The following is a 21,118-nucleotide window of genomic DNA, read 5'->3' on the forward strand; positions in this document are numbered from 1 at the left end:
AGTATTAATTAATAATACTAATACTAATAATACTAACGTCTAGAATACTTCAAGTACTGTTTTCCATATGCTATGTAACCACCAGAAAAAAACCCACTTTTTTATAAGGCTTTCTCTAAGCCTTGTAAAGTTGCAGATTAGTTGCTGATCTCCAGTGGAGAGAATTTTCACACTGGAAATCCTCCTCAGTGAAATCATTGTGCTGATTGTCAGTATGTGGATTGGTTTTCCATAATTATATTTATTTGTTATATGGGAGGATTTCTTTTTGAAAATGGAGTGGAGGAGAACCAAAAACTACTTGTCAAAAGACCGGAATTTGGGGAGAGGAAAGGATTGTTACATTTTTAGAAGATAGGTGTTAGGCATGTGCAAAGACAACTTCAAAATGATTATTAACAGATTAAGGAAATGGGGGAAAAATTGGAGAGACCCTCCTGCTCATAGTTGGAGCACAGTATACATGTCTACATGCAAGTAAACAGTGTGACACACTGGATATAGAATTGGCCTCAAAGTCAAGAAGACCTGGGGTCAAGCCCTACTTAAGTAAGACATAGCCATTCTTACAAATCTTTCAGAATTCTCTAATTTTTTTTTTGTTTCCTTATACACAATAAATATTTTTAAAACATTTTATTGTTAACTTAAATATAACAAAAATTATTATTTGTAAAAACAAATTAGCTACAATTAAGTATATGTTAAATTTAACAAGATAGCGATAGAACTACCTCTCTGTGATTTCCTTCTACTCTCTTCCTTCTGTTCCCCATTGAATATTATCTATCTATCTGTATTTTTTTTTTTTTTTTTTTTTTTTTTTTTTTTTTGCTGAGACAATTGGGGTTAAGTGACTTGCCCAGGGTCACAAAGCTAGGAAGTATTTTTTTTTTTTTTTTTTAGGCTTTTAGAAAAACATAATAGCTTTATTTTTTTTTTTAATTTAATAGCCTTTTATTTACAGGTTATATGCATGGGTAACTTTACAGCATTAACAATTGCCAAACCTCTTGTTCCAATTTTTCACCTCTTACTCCCCACCCCCTCCCCCAGATGGCAGGATGACCAGTAGATGTTAAATATATTAAAATATAAATTAGATACACAATAAGTATACATGACCAAACCGTTATTTTGCTGTACAAAAAGAATCAGACTCTGAAATATTGTACAATTAGCTTGTGAAGGAAATCAAAAATGCAGGTGGGCATAAATATAGGGATTGGGAGTTCAATGTAATGGTTTTTAGTCATCACCCAGAGTTCTTTCTCTGGGCGTAAAAGCTAGGAAGTATTAAGTGTGGGGTCAGATTTGAACTCGGGTTCTCCTGACCTCAGGGCTGGGTGCTCTATTCACTGTGACACCTAGCTACCCCCTTCTCCCCCCGTGGAGTATTTTTTAAAATTATTTCATTTATGCTCTTTTTTTTTTTTTGCATCATTATTATATACCAATTGACTCTTCTACAACTCCATTTTCAAAAAGAAATCCTCCCATGAAACAAATAAGCATAATTAAGGTAAATCAATCTACACATTGACAATGTCTGGAAATGTTTGTCTCATTCTTTACCTCTTGTCTATCATCTCTGTCGAGAAGTACATGCTTTATCATCAGTATTCTGAAGTTATGACTGGTCAGACAACATAGTAGTCTGTTAAATTCAAATGCTACAATTTGTTCAACCTTTCTTCCAGTTTTCTACTTTTCTTCCAGTTCTTTGCTATTGCAAAAATTGCTGCTATAAATGTTTTTAAAAGCTAAGTCATATGAAAAGATTTTGAAATTTATTAATAGAGATGTGTAAATCAAGATAACTTGAAGATAACACTTCATACTTAAATAATGAAAGCTATCTGTGGGATATGCAATTTGAAATGTCCAGTAGATGATATAGGGATGATTAGAGCTCTGTAGAAAAACTTTTAAATTATGTAGATTTGGGAGATAATTATTGCAAAGCAATGATAGATAAACACAAAGGAGCCAATGAAGTCACCTGGAAAGAGTATGAAGAAATGAACAGGACCTAGGATAGAGGCTTAGGTTGTATTCACAGTTAGATATTATAAGATGACTCAACAAAGAGGACTAAGGAGTGGTGAGACAAGTATGAGGAGAACCAAAAGATGACAGTGGTATGAAAACTCAAAAGCGAGAGCGTACAGGAGAAAAGAATGGTCAGTAGTTTTAGTTGATAGAACTTTCAATTTAATGATGAGGCCAGAAATAAGATTGTAGAAATTTGAGAAGTGAATGAGAGGAATGGAGTCACTAGAAGCAATGAAAGTAGATATGAATAATTCAATATACAATGAATAGAAAAGGAGGATTATACAAAAAGCTAAGCTACTACATGCAGTGTAAATGTATAAAGGTTTGATAAAAATATGAGATTGTGAATGGTATTCTTAAAAAATGGGAAGCAATCAACAGCTTTATGAAAAAAATATAATTTCTACTAATAAGAGAAATGCAAATCAAAAACATCTGAAGTTACACTTCTAAAGGTTACATCAATTTTATTTCCCCCAGTTAATGAGTAGGCCACACAATTTTCTCTGAGTTTGGGTGAAAAAAAGAGGTATGATATTAGACTTCATTTCCCCCCCCAAAAAAAAATCATAAAAAGAAGAGAAAATAATTATCACAAAATTTGAGAACTGGAAGGGATTTCAGTGATCATCTAATCCTGTTAGAATCCAGCTCCAGTGAACACCAAGAGTAAATGAATATCTGAGGCCAGGTGGAAGATAGGCTTTGCAATCTTCGTTTATTAATCTGAGCACCAAGGTTTATATACTCTTTAGACTAGTGTTACATTAACTCCGTTTAACTAGCAGTAACAAGATATTTATTGTAACAAGGTCATCAGTAACAGAAATTATCAATGGCAAAATATTTGTCAAAACAGAGTTGTAAATAGCATAGTATATAGCATAGAAAGCATACTGCTTTCTTCCTGTCACATGCATTCTCTATCAAGATTATCTTAAATTTATCTAGCATATGGCTTTCCTTCATTGTTAAAGAGATGGTGAGCCAGTGCCCAGCAGAGCCTTCACAGAGAGCAGGTTCCAAGCAATACCTAGACCAGATTCCTCCTGTTCATGCACCCACTCAATACTGGCCTTCTATATTATCCAACTCATAAACAAAGAATCTTCACTATATGAAACAGGATGAGTAGTTTCTAATCTCTGAAGATCTAGGGAAAAAAGTCCTCCTCCCCCTTTAAATCAAACCTAACTTTGTCTCCACCCTCTACCAATAATCTAATTCTGTTCCTTGAGGTCAAACTAAACAAGTCTAACCCCTCTTTCACATCATAGTTTCTCAGACACTTGCAGAGAGTTGTCACTTCCTCCCTGAGTCTTTTCTCCAAAGAAAATATTTCTAATTTTTTCAGCAAATCCCTAGATGATATGGACCCAAGATCCTTTACTATCCTTGTTGCCCTCCTCTGGACTTTGTCTGGTTTATTTGTTCATTTTTTTTTTTTAAATTTCATTACCTTGAACTGAACATAATGCTCAAGTTGGAGGCAGAGTACACCACCTTCTTGGAAGTTATGCTTCTCCTAATGCAGTCCAAGATCACATTAGATTTTTTTTTAGCTGCCACAACTACTTTCTTAAAATCCCCTCCTTCACCAATATTCCTTACTCCTAACCCATCTCATATTTGGGAAGCTGACTTTTTGGTACATGTGCAGGAGTTATCCTTAATGAATTTCATTATCCTTAATTAATTTCTTATTATTATTATTAGCTTCAATCCAGTGCTTTAGTCTATTAAGATCCTTTTGAATCACAATTCAATTATTCACTGTGGCCAGCTGTCTTCCTTTAGCTTTGTGTCTTCTGCAAATTTATTATTCTGCAAATAATAAATATTTATCCATTACTTTTTTTTTTAAGTTAACCAACATTTGGCCAAGCACAAATCCCTGTAGCCCTCCAAAGGAGGATTCCTGTCACTTTAACATTGAACAATTAATAACTGTTCTTGTGGCCATCCAATCCGTTCTGAATCCATCTTGATTATGTTGTTACATACACATCTCTTTTCTTCAGCAAAACAGTATGATTTGCTTTATCATAAGGTTTATTAAACTCTAAGTAAACTCAATTCACAGTCACCTCCCCATCTAATAACTAGTTTAGTAACCTTGTCAAAAAAAAGGGGGGGGGGGGAACCAAGGCAGTCTAGCATGACCCTTGTAAGCCATGTTTCTTCTTTTAGAAGTTTATCATCTTTTTAATGGTTTGTGCTAGAATTTTTCTGGGAATTTAGTTGACATAATCTTCTTGCTTCCCTTTTTTAAAAAAAATCAAGACATTTGCCTTTCTCCAGTTAGTTCATCTGGGTCAGATGACTTGGATCTATCACGTACAACTAAGTGCTCATATTACTTATTTTGGATATCAGCTTCCTGTTAGTCATTCCAGTGCAATCAATATCTTGTCCTGGTGTTTATATTCATCCTTGGCTTCCTCACCTTGTTTTTATCTTTTCTACATTTCTTTTATAGCCAAACTGGTTAATGAATTTCCTTGGGTGTAATCATTGGTCAAATCTCATTTTCTTCATTTTTGGAATTGATTTTTTGGGGGGGGTTTTCAGAATGTCTTTAGCATTTCCCATTTTCTCTAGTCTTGTCTTCCTTTGTGAAATTTTAGTCCATCAGAGATTCTAGCTATCTTTTCCCTAAACTCTTTAAAATATGCTTTTCTACTTTCTAGGATATGTGTTAGACTAGGTCTAGATTTCTTTTCCTGCCCTGAAACAAATTTTAGGAAGATATCATTTCCCCTCAGGTTCCCATCATCATTTTCTTATTCATAATTGCTCCATTTGAAATAACAATAAATGGAAACAACTTATGTGACAGTAATTGGAGAATAGTGCAATAAGTTGTTATGTTAATGGAATGGAATATTATGGTGCTATAAAAAAGATAAATATGTGGAATACAAGGAATATGAGAAAACCTATGCAAGCTACTTATCAGCCAAACCAGAATTGGATCCATAATAACTGCAACTATGTAAAAAAGAAAGATCAATTCAAAGGCATCGGAACTTAAAACATATATAAGGGAACCTAAAGCAGAAATAGTTTTATTTATTTGTTAATTCATTTAATTCTATTTTGGTGAAGGCTAAGGGTTTAATGTAGGATTTTACCACTTTGTAAGTTTGATTTTGTTGTTGTTGCTGCTGGTCATTAAGCGTTAATGAAAACACTTGTTTTATAATTTACATTTTTGGGGTGTTGATCATATACATTTATAGTCTATAATTCCCACTTTAGGCACAATCAGTACTTTTAAATTAATGCCTCAACTATTTATATATATATATATATATATTTTTTTTTTAATAGCCTTTTATTTACAGGATATATACATGGGTAACTTTACAGCATTAACAATTGCCAAACCTCTTGTTCCAATTTTTCACCTCTTACCCCCCCCCCAACCCCTCCCCTAGATGGCAGGATGACCAGTAGATGTTAAATATATTAAAATATAAATTAGATACACAATAAGTATACCTGACCAAAATGTTATTTTGCTGTACAAAAAGAATCAGACTCTGAAATATTGTACAATTAGCTTGTGAAGGAAATCAAAAATGCAGGTGTACATAAATATAGGGATTGGGAATTCAATGTAATGGTTTTTAGTCATCTCCCAGAGTTCTTTTTCTGGGCATAGCTAGTTCAGTTCATTACTGCTCCATTAGAAATGATTTGGTTGATCTCGTTGCTGAGGATGGCCTGATCGATCAGAACTGGTCATCATATAGTATTGTTGTTGAAGTATATAATGATCTCCTGGTCCTGCTCATTTCACTCAGCATCAGTTCGTGTAAGTCTCTCCAGGCCTTTCTGAAATTATCCTGTTGGTCATTTCTTACAGAACAGTAATATTCCATAATTTTCATATACCACAATTTATTCAGCCATTCTCCAACTGATGGACATCCATTCAGTTTCCAGTTTTTAGCCACTACAAAAAGGGCTGCCACAAACATTCGTGCACATACAGGTCCCTTTCCCTTCTTTATAATCTCTTTGGGATATAATCCCAGTAGTAACACTGCTGGATCAAAGGGTATGCACAGTTTGATAACTTTTTGAGCATAGTTCCAAACTACTCTCCAAAATGGTTGGATTCGTTCACAACTCCACCAACAATAATGCCTCAACTATTGATATGATTTTCATTGGCTCATAGACCACTTCTGGCCCACAGTATCTCCTCTAAATACTTTTAAGAGGTTGCACACTAATTTGTAGAACCTCAGAGTTGGATAGAATCTCTGTAAGGGTCATCTAAATCAAACAGTACCTCAAGAAAAATTACATCTAAGGGGCAGCTAGGTGGCGCAGTGGATAGAGTACTACTCCTGAAGTCAGGAGGATCCGAGTTCAAATCTGGCCTCAGACACTTAACACTTCCTAGCTGTGTGACCCTGGACAAGTCACTTGACCCCAACTGCCTCAGCAAAAAAAAAAAAAGAAAAATTACATCTACAACATCTCTAATAATGACCCATCAGTTTCTGCCTAAAAATATTAGTTCTACAGTCCAGTCCCTTCTGCTTTTACAGAGTTGGGAAGTTTCTCCTTATATAGAACTGAAATCTGCCCTTGAAACTTCTCATTGAAATGCAAATTAAGACAACTCTTAAGATACCACTACACACCTGTCAGATTGGCTAAGATGACAGGAAAAAATAATGATGATTGTTGGAGGGGATGTGGGAAAACTGGGACATTGATGCATTGTCAGTGGAGTTGTGAACAAATTCAACCATTTTGGAGAGTAGTTTGGAACTATGCTCAAAAAGTTATCAAACTGCATACCCTTTGATCCAGCAGTGTTACTACTGGGCTTATATCCCAAAGAGATCATAAAGAAGGGAAAGGGACCTGTATGAGCACGAATGTTTGTGGCAGCCCTCTTTGTAGTGGCTAGAAACTGGAAACTGAGTGGATGCCCATCAGTTGGAGAATGGCTGAATAAATTGTGGTATATGAATATTATGGAATATTACTGTTCTGTAAGAAATGACCAACAGGATGATTTCAGAAAGGCCTGGAGAGACTTACACGAACTGATGCTGAGTGAAATGAGCAGGACCAGGAGATCATTATATACTTCAACAACAATACTATATGATGACCAGTTCTGATGGACCTGGCCATCCTCAGCAATGAGATCAACCAAATCATTTCCAATGGAGCAGTAATGAACTGAACCAGCTACGCCCAGAGAAAGAACTCTGGGAGATGACTAAAACCATTACATTGAATTCTAATCCCTATATTTATGCCCACCTACATTTTTGATTTCCTTCACAAGCTAATTGTACAATATTTCAGAGTCTGATTCTTTTTGTACAGCAAAATAACGTTTTGGTCATGTATACTTATTGTGTATCTAATTTATATTTTAATATATTTAATATCTACTGGTCATCCTGCCATCTAGGGGGGGTGGGGGTTAAGAGGTGAAAAATTGGAACAAGAGGTTTGGCAATTGTTAATGCTGTAAAGTTACCCATGCATATAACCTGTAAATAAAAGGCTATTAAATAAAAATAAATAAATAAATAAATAAATAAATAAATAAATAAATAAATAAATAAATAAAATAAAGATGTAAATTTAAAAAAAAAAAAAAAAAAAACTTCTCATTGCCCCTGGTTCACTTTTACAGATCCAGCAGAATAAGGCTAATTCTTATTGCATGTAGTAATATAAAATGCTTTTACTTACATTTTGTAATTTTATGTTCAGAACAATCCTGTGAAATAAGTGCTCAAACATTTTTATCCTGATTTTACAGATGAAGAATGTAGGGCTTATAACAGCTTTCCATGGTCAGGCACAAGTATGTGTCAGTTTTGAAGCTGTTTTCCTTTTTCCAAGTTCTCATCTCCTCTCTTAATGAAATCTAAGATTGCATTAGTTTTTTGCTGCCTTATCAAACTGTGATTCATATTAAAATTGTAGTCTACAGAATTCCCAGGCTATTTTTCACTAAAATTGATATATTTTCCTATTTACTCATTCATACACTTGTGCAGTTGAATTTTTTTGATCCAAATGTAGGACTTGACGTTTGCCCCCAGTTAAATGTCATCTCATCAGATTGAGCTCATTATTCTTGTCCAGAGGGCAGCAATGATGACAGCATAGTGAACAAGCTGGGAATGGTTTTTACATGTTTAAAGTAAAGTTTAAAATGTAAAGACCATTCTTAGCTCTCATTCACAGGCTGGGTTTGGCCATCAAGCCATAGTTTGTAATTCTCTGTTCTTTTGAGAACTTTGGGTATTCTGATTTTCTCATTTCCCATGTTAGCTTATCCCTAAAATTTTCTGTTTGGTAAGTTTGGTAAACAAAGCTTTCATGCCTGCCAAGAGTACAAATCTTTGGTACATCCCACTAATACTTTGGAGAATGAATTGGAATGGAAGGGACAAGGAGACCAATTAAGAAGCCATTGAAATGGTCTGTGAGATCAGGTATTATATCAATGAATAGGGGAAGTTATGTTAAGAAAGGTAAAGGAATAGGATGTTCAAGAACTCAGCTCTAAACATTAATTAATTAGTTTCCAGGGTACTGGGTTGGGGGTGGGGTTAATATTAGGTGGGGTAGCATGGTGAATGCCATTCATTCATTTTCTCTTTTAACCCACAGAAATGTCCTTAGACTTTCTTGAGTCAAATTACTGATGATACTAGGAGTTGAGTCAATATTTCAAATCTTTTGTTCCCCCAAATCTGTGCTAACGATTCTATTTCACATTTTTATGAAATAACATTTGTCATATTTCCCCACTCTTAATTGTGTGTAATAGGTTAGGGATTGTAGGATGGACTAATTGCCTCTCTACTTCATTGCTTCCTTTTCACCTTGTTCTATGAAACATTTGGATTGTACTATCATCTATTAAATTACTTTTCCCCTCATTACCTCTCAGTAATGATAATTGTTTTTTTGTTCCTGCGTTGTCGATTTGGGACACTGGAATAGGGTCTTCAGTGAATTTGGCTTTAAAGGGCTGCTTTCTTATTGCCAGAGAAGAGCCAGGTAATATCCACAGAGCAGTCAAGGGCCTGTATGGGTGGTGCAGAAATGGAGAATGAATAGCCTGTAAGGTAGTCAGTCTTTCCATCACCTTTACATATGAATTTCCCTTGGACTTGAACTGTCTTTTTCTTATTCATTTTAATTGTGAAATAATTTTGTTTTAAGAACATCAGCTTTTCTGCTTAACCAGTGAGGACAAGGAAACTTGAACCCTGAAACAATACAAGGAGCCTAAATTTAGTGCCAGATGGAGTATTTACCTTTGGGTTTCATTTCTAATTCAGTTTTGAATGTTCCATTGCTTTATAATTCCAAAGAGAGTGTGAGGAGACTAGTCTCTTTATAATAATTTTAGTTTTAATTTCAGAGAGAAAAATACATCTTAATTTCCTAGATTGTGATTTCTGGTCAGTAGCTAAGGGTCTAACCTTTTTTTTTTTTCCCCTAGGCAAGTAAGAGAGAGACTGAAGAGCCAAGTTACTCAAATGCGGGAACAGGTTCCAGGTTTCAGGCCAGGCCTGGCGATTATACAGGTATTATGATGTCTTCATTAGAATAATTTGACCCATGGGAAATAAGCAGTTTTCATTTGAAATACAAAATTGTAATATTACCTTACCACACACTATGCATGCTTTCAGCTTCCAGATATATTATCTTACTCCTTGTGAAATCTTTGTTAGGAATGGATACTGTGTAACATAATTTTCTTTCCCCATTATCTTGCCACTGTTGCTTTTTGTTGCAAATTTTTCCCTATTAGAAAGGTTGGGGTTGCTAAGAAGGAAAGACAATTTGAAGACCTGTGGTTATATTCCCGACACATGTTCTCTTCTGTGATTTTTTTGTTTTGTTTTGTTTTTTACTTTTTTACAAATTGCTGTGAAAATCAAAAGTATGTTATAGAACTGTGCTTAGAATATCCAAGAACTGGTTATTTCTTTATTTATCTGGGGAGGTTTATTAAAGAGAGAAAACATATGTCATGATCAAGCAGGTTTTCATAATAACATTTTTCTTTATCAATACTGTTTTAAAGACTTCTGTCTAACCTTCTCTACCTAACTTGTTTGGATAGGTTAACCTATACTGTTTTCATAAAGCAAAAAAAAAACATTGATTCTACTTGGCTGCTTTGCAGGTATTTACCAGGATGCATATCTTTGATGGATTTACCTCAGATATTTGTCTCTTGTGATATACAGGACAGTGGTTCATAATATGAATTATATATGATTAGACAAGGAATTGGGGAAATAAAATTAATTGGGCTTTTTAAATAATACTTACCCTTGCTTTATATTATATATGTCTTGAATGAACTTCTAATTCACAAGCAGGTATGTGTGAAAATAGCTGCTTTATAGTAATGTTGAGTCTTAATAGACAATTGACCCACGATAAGACTGAAGTATGAGGTATTTATTAGTAATTCTGGATTATTTTATTCATATATAATCAGTGATATCAAATTTGGATTTTATATATGCATTATATAGGAATAAGACTATTGTGAAAACTCAGGAAAGAATCTGAGATATTTGTTACCATGTTTTGATAAGAGAAGTGCTTTGAATTTTCACATATATGAATAAAGTTGCCTTTTTACAGTGAGCCAAATGCTTGCATAAAACATCATTTCTATGGAGAAATAACTCATAGGTATTACAAGACAACTAAAAACAAACTTTCAGAATAAGTAAAAGCAAATCTTAACAAGGCAGTAATATCAGAAAAGTATAGAATGGAACCTTGTCCTCAAGATTTAATCTAATAATAATAAAACCCAAAGGCATGCAAAAAAATTAAATAACAATCAAAGATTTTTTAAACAGTTCAAGAAATACTAGAAGGGCTGTTGTTAGATCCTACATGATTATATAGTAAATAATAGAATTTGATAGATAAAAGTGAGTTCTATAGGGGTTAGGGGAAGGTGTTTTAAACTGAAGGAAAGCAATTTATGTATAAGTTTAGGACTGTCTCCTATGCCAAACATATATAAGGAATATGTGTTATAGTGTTCCCCATATTCCCCCCCCAAAAAAAAAAGATAAAAATTAATCATTTTAATTAATGATCAATTAAACCATTGGTCATTGGTAATTTATTCACTTAGAAACAATTGCTTCTTTTTGTTGAGGGAGCTAGGGGAAAGATGATAGACACTTTGGCCCATGGTAAATAGATATGTTTTGAATCTTTGTAGTGTAAGCAATAATAGCTCACATTTGGGTGTTTCTAAATTATATTTTCCTTTCTATTCCTTTTATGAGAATCTCACAACACCCTACTGATAGGTAATACATATTATTCCCATATTTTTGGTGAGAAAAATGAAACTCAGAGCTGAGCCATATGTATTTTAGAGCCTAAAGGAATCTCGGATATTAATCTGATCTAGATGATCAAGGCCATAGAACTTCAGCCTAGGCATTTTTACTACAAATCCATTGTTTTTGTTTTTTTCCTGTATACTACATAAGAATAGTAGCAACTAAGTAGGAGGCTGCATCAAATAGAGTTAAATCTGATTATGAAGCCTTTTTTTTTTTGCCACTTTTATTTACAAGATTTAATATTTAATAATGTAAAATGAAAAACTCTGTGAGAGAGAGAGAAAATAATTATTTTTTTTTGCCCAAGAGAATAAAATACACAATATCAGTGATGATGCCTATTTTTAGAGTAACACATCTTTCTTTGGAATCTGAATAAAGGAACCAGATTTCTTCCAAAATTGATTTTGGCATCTTGATTGTGTGTACTTCAGTCAAATTATATTCTTTATCTTTTTCCTATAAAACCCAGTACAGTCCAATACATAATTCCCATGACCTCATTCTTATTATTAGTTGTACATTATGCAGACAATACTCAGGTCCTTTACTGATGACTCATGGCACATGAATTTTTAAATTGCAATTCTTTTTTATAGCTGGACCTGGGATTCCATTAATACTGGGAGCTTCTGATAAGGAATTCCCTGTCAAAGTTGCCTAGGGACATCGAGAGATTTAGTCTTGTAAGTGGTACATTTTTGTGATAGCAAAAAAGCTAGAAACAAAATGAATTTCCTATAAAATGGAGAATAGATGAATAAATTGTTATACATAAATGTCAATTGGTTAACAATATTTGTTAATAAATGCTTGTTTTATTTGGGGTACTGTGTTAAATGCTAAGATACCCAAAAAAAGGTGAGGGAGTGGAGACATGGCCCCTGCCTTCAAAGATCTTATGACTTAGTGGAGAAAATATGAAAAAAAAAATTTTGTATATAAGATGTATACAGTGTAAATGAAGATTGATTTCTAGAGTGAAAGCACTAACAATGGCGAGGACTGTGAAGGGCCTCCTTCAGAATATAGGTTCTGAACTTGAGTCTTGGAGGATTCCATTGAGGAAAGTGAGAAATCTGGGTATGAAAGGTGAGGAGACTAGAGATGACTTATTTTTGAGGAAGATAAAGACAACCAAAGTAGCTCATTTGTAGAGAGCATAGAGGAGAAAAGAGGAAAGTATACTGGAACACTTGTTTCTATGAGAAAGGATGACTTTGAAGGATTCAGAGAAACATGGGAAAGCTAATATGAACAGATACAAAACAAGGAAAGCAAAACCAAGCAAACCAATGGTAGAAGTGGATTCTTGGAGGGGTCACATATTGACTTAGGAAACTACAAATTAACATTTCCCATATTGTATTGTATTTTTATTTTCTTGAATATTCCCTAATTCTATTTTGATCTGATTCCTGCTGGTTTTATATGTAGAGTGTTTGACAATTCTAGTATACACTGTGATAGCTATTATGTAAATTAAAAAAAAAAAAAACACTAAAAGGTAGTTGAACTCAGGTAAATTGCAAAGCAAATCTTTGCATTTACATTATTTAAATCATTGTATATATTATTTTCCTAATTTTGCTTACTTTATATGTTTTTCTGTGTAAAATTGATTTCATAACAAGATACTAAAATTGTTTTATTTTCCTGCAAATGTTTATTGCCAACAAGAGCTGCACAATTCTTTGTCTTAGGAACAAGTTAACAGATAACAAGGGTAACAGATTTCTTAAAAGACGGCTCTAGAAAAGCAATCTTCATAGTTTCCTCAGCTTTAAATGTGAGAAGGAAGAAGGGAATATTAGATTCTCGTTTGTGTTTGTTGAATATATCTTTGTTTACTCAGATATTGGAAGATAACTGTATCTGATTATTGATTTCCAAAGGTTGTGTATTTCTGTGTTAAATTCTCCTAGATATATTACATTCCCCAAAGCTAACTGTAATAAGGTTTGTTTCTTAAAAACAAAACCACAACTTTATCAAACTAAAATCTAATGGCTTTTTTGTATATTATACCTCATTAAATATCTTTGTATTTGTTTATTCTAGGTTGGAGATAGAGATGATTCAAATCTTTATATAAGTATGAAACTAAAAGCTGCTGAGGAGGTAAAATCTTAGCTGATACTACTAGCTAGCACAAGGATTCCCTATCATCACTTCTTTACCCCTCTCCTTCCAATTAAAATTCTGATACCTTTATCCTAATTTGATTTGTATTACAAATTAGAAATAAGTGGCTTTTAACTAGAGACTCTTTTTTTAATATTTGCTTTGCTTCTTAAATAGAGAGCTAGAATGGAAAAATTAAAGGAACACAATAAATCTGAAGTACTGGGGGAAAATAAATGAGTAATTGTATAACAGTGGTTTGTGAACTTTTTGGTCTCTGAGCCTCTTTTACACTCTTAAAAGTTATTGAAGACTCCATCTGAAGAGCTTGTGGGCTATATACTGTCATTGTTGACCATCTCAGAAATTCAGAGTTTTAGTATTGTTATAAAAATTGTTTTAAGTTTGTGAACTCCTTGAAAGGGTCTTCAGGACTCCCCAGGGGATGATTTATCCTAATCATTAGAATGCTACAGATTCTTTTAGGACATAGGAATTTAATGACAAATAATATCCTTTAACTATCTTCCAGTTCTTCCACTTCTGGCTAGTTAGATTATTAAATATGTTTTACATGTTTATTCTTACAGATTGGAATCAGAGCCACACATATTAAACTACCAAAGACCTCAAGTGAAGCAGAGGTAAGCTGTTGGGCCCATGTAGAACACCTTATTGTTCCATATCATGATTATGGACATGTATAGACATTTTCAGGACTAAGGATATGTGTGTGTCTGTGTCTATGTATCTGTGTCTGTATGTCTGTCTGTGTGTGGATATGTATGTACCTTGCCTCATATCTTAGGTCCATAGGAAAGAACTCAGAAGAAATGATGTAGTGCTGTGATCAGGTTATTCAGCATTGAACGCACATCTATTTAATGTCTGCTGTGTTTAGAGCATTTTGCTAAAAACTGAGGGAAATAGCAAAGAAAAATACCAGATCACTGCCTTCATAGAGCATACAGTCTAATAAATGAGTTTGACAGACACAGTTATAGTATAAAATAACTCAAACACGTAAAAAGGTGTTATATACGAATTTACATAAAAAGTTAAACTCCACATTGAATCCATTGTCTCTTTTAAATATCCTCTCCTTTACCCTCAAGGGTTACCACCTTATTTCAGACCCTTATACTTGGAATATGGAATGTGTTTCTAATTGTTGCTCCAGCAGCCATTCTTTACCTCCTCTCTCATAACATAATATCAGAGTGGTCAAAATTATCTTCCTAAAGCACAAAATTATATGATTCTGTTTTCTTTAGAATAAAATAAAAACTTCTTTTTGGAATTGAAAGTCTTTTGCAGTCAGACCTTAGGTGATTTTTCCAGACTGGTTTGACATTCTGGCCAGATTTGCTTACTTTCTTGTTGCTCGTACATGACATGCTGTCCTATCTCCTTACCTTTGCACACAGGCTGAGTCTTATGATTTGAATACATTTCCTTCTCATCTTACTTCTACCTTTTAGAATCCTTTGTTTTCTTCAAAACTTAACTCATTTAATGCCATTCTCTACATGAGGCCATTTCTGACCTTATATGTTGACTCCTATAGAAAGGAAATTCTGAGGAACTAGTTCATTTTTACCTTTACAAACTTTCATTTTGTAAATTTTTAATAAATGATTGTTGATTGCTTGATGGTAGAGCTTTAATGCTTATTCAAAGCATTTCAATAACAAGTTATTAAAAAGTAAAGCTGATGGTAGGGTCCTAAATGACTAAGTAAGAAGATAGGCCAAGAAGCAGAGTAGTATAATAGAGAACCAGCCTCAATGCCAGAGAAACTGGATTCAAGTCTTAGTTTTGACACAAATTTACTTGTGTGACCAAATTACTTAACCTCTCAGTGTCCTAGACATCTCTTTAAGAACTATAAATTGCAGAAATTACAGTTTTCATCTAGCTACCTACATTTGTAGGAGCTTCATCATCAAGACTATCTTACAACAATGAAATAAATCGCTGATCTAGACTATTTTCCCTCAGAGATTCCCATGTCCACCTCTCCTGCCTACCTTGCAAAACCCCTTTTTAGACTACTATCTCAGCATACCTCTTAGTATCTAGAGATATTATTAGGAAGTGTTTTGATCTAACAGGAAAGTTATATGTAGGACCTATACGATAGTGGGTTTTTTATTGGAACTATCTAAACCAGAATTCTTGGAAAGCAAATGAGACAGTATTCTTTGCCTTACAATAATTTCCATTCCAACCCTGTACCTTCTTTAACTTAAAGAAATTTGTTTTTAGGTTTTAAGATGCATCACATCTTTGAATGAAGACCCTGCTGTTCATGGACTCCTGGTCCAGTTACCTTTAGATTCAGAGAAGACCATTAACACTGAGCTGGTGACAAATACCATTGCTCCCGAAAAGGATGTGGATGGGTGTGTTTGCCTTTTGAGTCACTTCATTTTAAAGTCATTGTATCTTTAGAACATGTATTAATTATTCAGGAAACTTCTTGCCACTGTTTAAAAAAAGGTTCAAAGCCCTTAATTGCCTTGTTATTTATTCTGCCTTCAATTTAATGTTTCAGATTAACTAGCATCAGTGCTGGAAAGCTTGCTAGAGGTGACTTAGGAGATTGTTTCATTCCATGTACACCAAAAGGATGCTTGGAACTTATCAAAAAGACAGGTAAGGCCAATTTTTCAGAGCCTCCTTTTTTTTTTAAGGTCTTCTATTAACATTTATATTTTCTATTCATTGGTTCCATGTAATGTCACTTGGCATTAATTTACTAATTACTACTAATACTAAGGAACTACAAAATTTATGTAAAGGACATCTTTCCTCAAGCTTTATATATATTATAGCCATCAGTTCATAACAAATTAATTCAAAATCTTTCTTTTGATTTTTTTTAAAGTAATGGATACTTTGATTTAGTTATTTATAATTTTGGGGGGGGGTCTCTACATTTATTCATCAGTCAGCAAGCATTTATTAAACATTTTGTGGGCTTAATATTTAATACACTGAGCAAAGGGTTGGGTGATTTTCAAAGAAAGGCAAGAAATTGTTCCTGGTCTTAAGAAACTTACAATCTAAGGGCTAGATTCAACATATAAATAAGGAGTCAACATATAGATACATATACATTAAGAATGGAATGGTAATTCATTTTTCCTAAAAACATGTAAAATTTTTTAATATTATTTTTTTTAATGTTAAAGTCCAAGGTATTTCCTCATAGTATTTATTGTATTTCTTGGTTTGTTCATATTGGCAGTCTTAGCCTATCTAAGTTGGGGGTAAGAGAACAATGGTCCATGCTTGGGTCAGACTCTGTTCTTACAGGCCTTGTCTGATTCCATATGCAGTGAACAAGATTAGAATGTACCCTCAAGTGTATTCAATGTTGCCTCAGTATTGTGCTCTGCCTAGATCCACTTTCTTGCCACATGGCTTTGGTCTGTTCCCCTGCCTTAGATGCTATTAGAACTGTTTCTACACTGGGTCCCTATAGGAGACTTTGGAGTTGCACCCAACCACTTTTATTTGAGGCTTTTCTGCCAGAAGGCTTGAATGCTCTTCCCAGGCAGGACCACACAAGTCCTTTCCAGTTGTCCAGACTTGCTTTGTACTCCTGTTGAACTCTTTCAACTGGCCCATTCTAAGGTTCCTACAGGATTTTATCAGTCCTTCTACGTACTCATAGGTCTGGTACAGGCTTCCATATGTGATTTCTCCTTATTTCACCAGATAATGGGGCATTTTTAGTTTGGGTCAGGGGAATGATTGGGGAACTTGGGCTCCTGTGTGTCACCTCCCTTTCCAGGGCCCTGGTTTCCTTCTCTGCAAAATGAAGGTGTTAAACTGTGTATGAGATCCTTTCCAGCTTTAAATCTCTGGTCTTGGTATCCTTCTTTTCCAGTCATAGCCTCTGTCTATATTTATTTCTCTCTTTGTGTTTTCTGACTCCTTCACCGTTCTTTGTTGCTTATAACTTTTATTTCTTGTAATTTAATCTGGTACCTTATACCGTACTGCTGTTAAGTTATGTCAAGTTTTTCTTCTTCATACGTGTAGGTTTTCTTCCCACTCTGCTATGACTCAGTGAATGAATTTTGCTTAAATTGCTTCCAGAAAACCCACAGCAAGAAAGAGCACATATCCAAGTCTCAATTTGTTAGTCAAGCTTAGAAGCAGAGAATTTCTACCTGAGAATGAGGGGAGGTGAAGAAACTTGAAAAGTTTCTGACTTATAATAGAAACCCATACACGAACATTTATTCCCTCTGACCCCAGTAAGATGTCTGTAGCATTAAGAACAAAAATACCTCTTGCCTTTGTGTCTGAAATTGATTCTGGGGTTGCTTTCAGGAGTGCAAATTGCTGGTAGACATGCTGTGGTGGTTGGACGCAGCAAGATTGTTGGTGCTCCAATGCATGACTTGCTTCTATGGAATAATGCCACAGTGACCACCTGCCATTCAAAGACTATCCAGTTGTCTGAGGAGGTAAGATCTTTAGGACTAGTGCACATATAAGGTTTATTACTATTAGTTGACCAAAAAGTATGCTTTGCCATAAGGGTTCAGGAGATTGGGTGTCACAAAATAGCACTTAGACATTGACAGTTTGTTTTCTGACAATATTGAAATCCCTAGCCTAGCATAAAATCTAAATTCTAATTTAATGTCTGTAATCATAGGCAAATGTCTAAATCAAAATGTTCAGGAAGATTTCTATATGCATAATAAGAAGAGACTAATCCTTCCCTTCACAGAGAGAAAAGAGACAAGTATCGGAAATAGGTTTTTTAGTTATGTCTTTGGCTCATCTGTAATGCTTTCTTCCTCTCCATCTTTCTCTCCAAATGCCTCCAGCAAATTTCTTTTATAATGTCTCTGCAAAGGACATGCTCATACTCCTGGTTTTAGAGATGGGGAAATTAAAATTCTAAGAAGCTTAAGTGACCTATAAAGCTTGTTTAATGTAGCTTAGAGGAAAAATACAAGGTTCCTAATGGTATCTTCCCATTTCAATGCCCTAAAATACATTTCTAGTATCTATCTTTATTTATTGCTATGCTTGTCTTTCCCCGCCTTTTTTTTTTGACAGGTTAATAAAGCCGATATCCTTGTGGTTGCAACTGGACAACCTGAAATGGTGAAAGGAGAGTGGATTAAACCTGGAGCTATAGTAATAGACTGTGGAATCAACTATGTTTCAGGTTAGTGCTCCATTTGTTATTTTTGGAATATTGGGGAGGGTAAAGGAAGATCCTTTGATTCGTTGGAAGTAAGTGATGAATGTACACATTGAATGAAATAGTGATAAGAGAATCCTTCTAGAATTTGTGCTGAAATGGACCTTAATATGATGTGGGATGGGAGGAATATAGAAGTGATTTTTAGATGATGTTGATGAAATCTAGTATTATTGAATAAATGTAAAGTATAGCATCTAGATTTTATTTCAAGTCTTAAAGTGAGAGATAATCTTCTTTTCCCTTTCTAGTCTTAAATATGAGGTACAGTTATTAAATTGCTAGGAAAATTATTCACTGTCAGGTTTTCACCATATTTAATCTCCCTCCCACTCTCACCATGCTTTTAAAGCAGTAACTCATAATTGATAGCTCATTTTTCCTGCAGTGCAATTATCTAATGGATTATAAAGAAATTGCTCTCCTACAACTCATCATTTTCACTGCTTCCTGAGACATTGGAGTTTCTTCTGTTTAAGATCTTATGCCCTCTGTGTAACAAGATTCCAGCCTTTGCCATCCTTCACCTTTATTCTTTTTGAGATGGAGAGAGATGGAATAACAAAGTTGATAGATGACAGCCAGTTATTCTTACAGGTTAAGAGTTATCATAGAATGTTTACTTGAACTTGAAGCTTTTATCAGCCTCCCCTACAATTTGCCTTTTTCAGAATCAATATGAATAAAACAAAAACAGCTCTTTCTTGCTGTTGTTCTTCGGTGTCTTGTTATTGGTAATACAAGACCCTATCAACTCTGCAACATTGGTTCTTATGTTCCTTGGGAAAAAAAAAAAAGAACAGTAGTAGAGAAAATGAAACCAAAAGCTGAACTTTCCAAACCTTTTTGGATACATCTTTGTTCTCTACAGAGTGATGCTCACATCTTGGTTCTTATTTAATTATCACTTTAATATTAATTTCTTCATTTGAGTAATTAAAATGTTAATTTAATTACTACTTTCACTTTATTTAATTATTACTTTTGTAGTACATTCAAGGCATAAAATAACATCATCCTACCAAAAATCCAAGAGGCTGATACCAATTAAGAGTTGAAGAGAACGACTGGGATATTGAGAAGATGGGAACTATGCCATATGGGGATCATCTGATAGAACTGGGAATGTGTATCCTGTAGAAGAAAAGACTTTAGAGGGGACATGATAGCAATTTCCAAGTATTTTCAGAGATGTCATGTGGAAGAGAGCTTAGACTTCTTATGTTTGGCTGCAATAGGCCAAAGTAAGTCAGAGGTAGAAGTTTCTGGAAGACAAGTTTCAGTTCCATGTAGAATATTTCCTGACAAAGCATGTCCCCTCATTGTCTGAAATTCTTTAAGCAAAGGCTGGAGGGCTATTTGTTGAGACTGCTCTAAAAGGGATTCTTCCGCTTGTAGGGTTGGATTAGATGGCCTCTGAGGGCCTTTCCAAACTTGAGAGGCTGGAATTCTGTGAATGTTTCCACATCTTCATGTTGAAAAGTGTCTACTGTGGTAATCATACCATTCCTAAGGCAGACAAAGAGCCAACAGAGAGAGAGAAAGACAGAGATGTCATAAAGCTTAGCTATTCTGGAGGAAAATTGAAGTTGATGATTTGAACAGTAGATTTTGGAAACTGTTGAGTGTTTGCTATACTGGATGCTATTTATTAAGAGTTGAGGAGGGAAGGGAATTCTCCTGGAAACAAGGAATCAGTCTGTAAGTCCATCTCATTGTTGGACTAAATTCAAGACTATAGAAAAGGGAAAGTTTAAGGTGAATATAAAAACCAATTTATAGACAATAGTTGACTGTCTTATGCTATAGTTATATTAATCAGAAATGTTACTCTGACAGAACCTTTTAGCATAATCTCAGAAATAGGTATTCTTTCCCAGTTTGCTGCTTTAAAACAAACAAAAAGTCTCACAATCTAAAATTTTCACAGGAGGTTTGGTTTTATCAGCAAAGACAAAATTATAATTAAAAAGTTATATGATTCATTGACAGTTATGGTTTCTATAGATGAGCATCTTCATGATCCCTTAAATTTGCATAGTGTCTTCAAAGCACTTTCATTTACAGTATCTTAGTTTTAGAAACATCCTTGTAAGTTTGTTAGAGAAGATAGCATTTCCCAACATCACAGAGGATGCTATAAATAGTCAGAGCTTGGATTAGAACCCATGTCTTTTTGACTCAATGCAGTGCTCTTCCCAATATAGCCTTCTTCATCTTCAGAAAAATTAAAGCTAAGAAAATTGATGACTGAAACAAGATTACATGCAGATGTTGAAAGGCCCCACTCACAATGGAATTC

The 21,118-nt window shown here is 34.3% G+C and overlaps 1 protein-coding gene across 1 annotated transcript in view; it reads left to right on the forward strand.

Annotated features, from left to right (window-relative positions):
• The window catches only part of MTHFD1 (methylenetetrahydrofolate dehydrogenase, cyclohydrolase and formyltetrahydrofolate synthetase 1), a 75,687-nt gene that overhangs the window by 17,367 nt on the left and 37,202 nt on the right, over window positions 1-21,118 (forward strand). The window contains exons 2-8 of the mRNA XM_031952703.1: window positions 9,566-9,650; window positions 13,518-13,577; window positions 14,171-14,224; window positions 15,849-15,985; window positions 16,138-16,238; window positions 17,928-18,064; window positions 18,669-18,780. Of these exons, the coding sequence (XP_031808563.1) occupies window positions 9,566-9,650; window positions 13,518-13,577; window positions 14,171-14,224; window positions 15,849-15,985; window positions 16,138-16,238; window positions 17,928-18,064; window positions 18,669-18,780 (686 nt within the window). The remainder of the gene's footprint in view (window positions 1-9,565; window positions 9,651-13,517; window positions 13,578-14,170; window positions 14,225-15,848; window positions 15,986-16,137; window positions 16,239-17,927; window positions 18,065-18,668; window positions 18,781-21,118) is intronic.

This window comes from Sarcophilus harrisii, chromosome 2 (assembly GCF_902635505.1).
Source record: "Sarcophilus harrisii chromosome 2, mSarHar1.11, whole genome shotgun sequence".
Taxonomy (NCBI): Eukaryota; Metazoa; Chordata; class Mammalia; order Dasyuromorphia; family Dasyuridae; genus Sarcophilus; species Sarcophilus harrisii.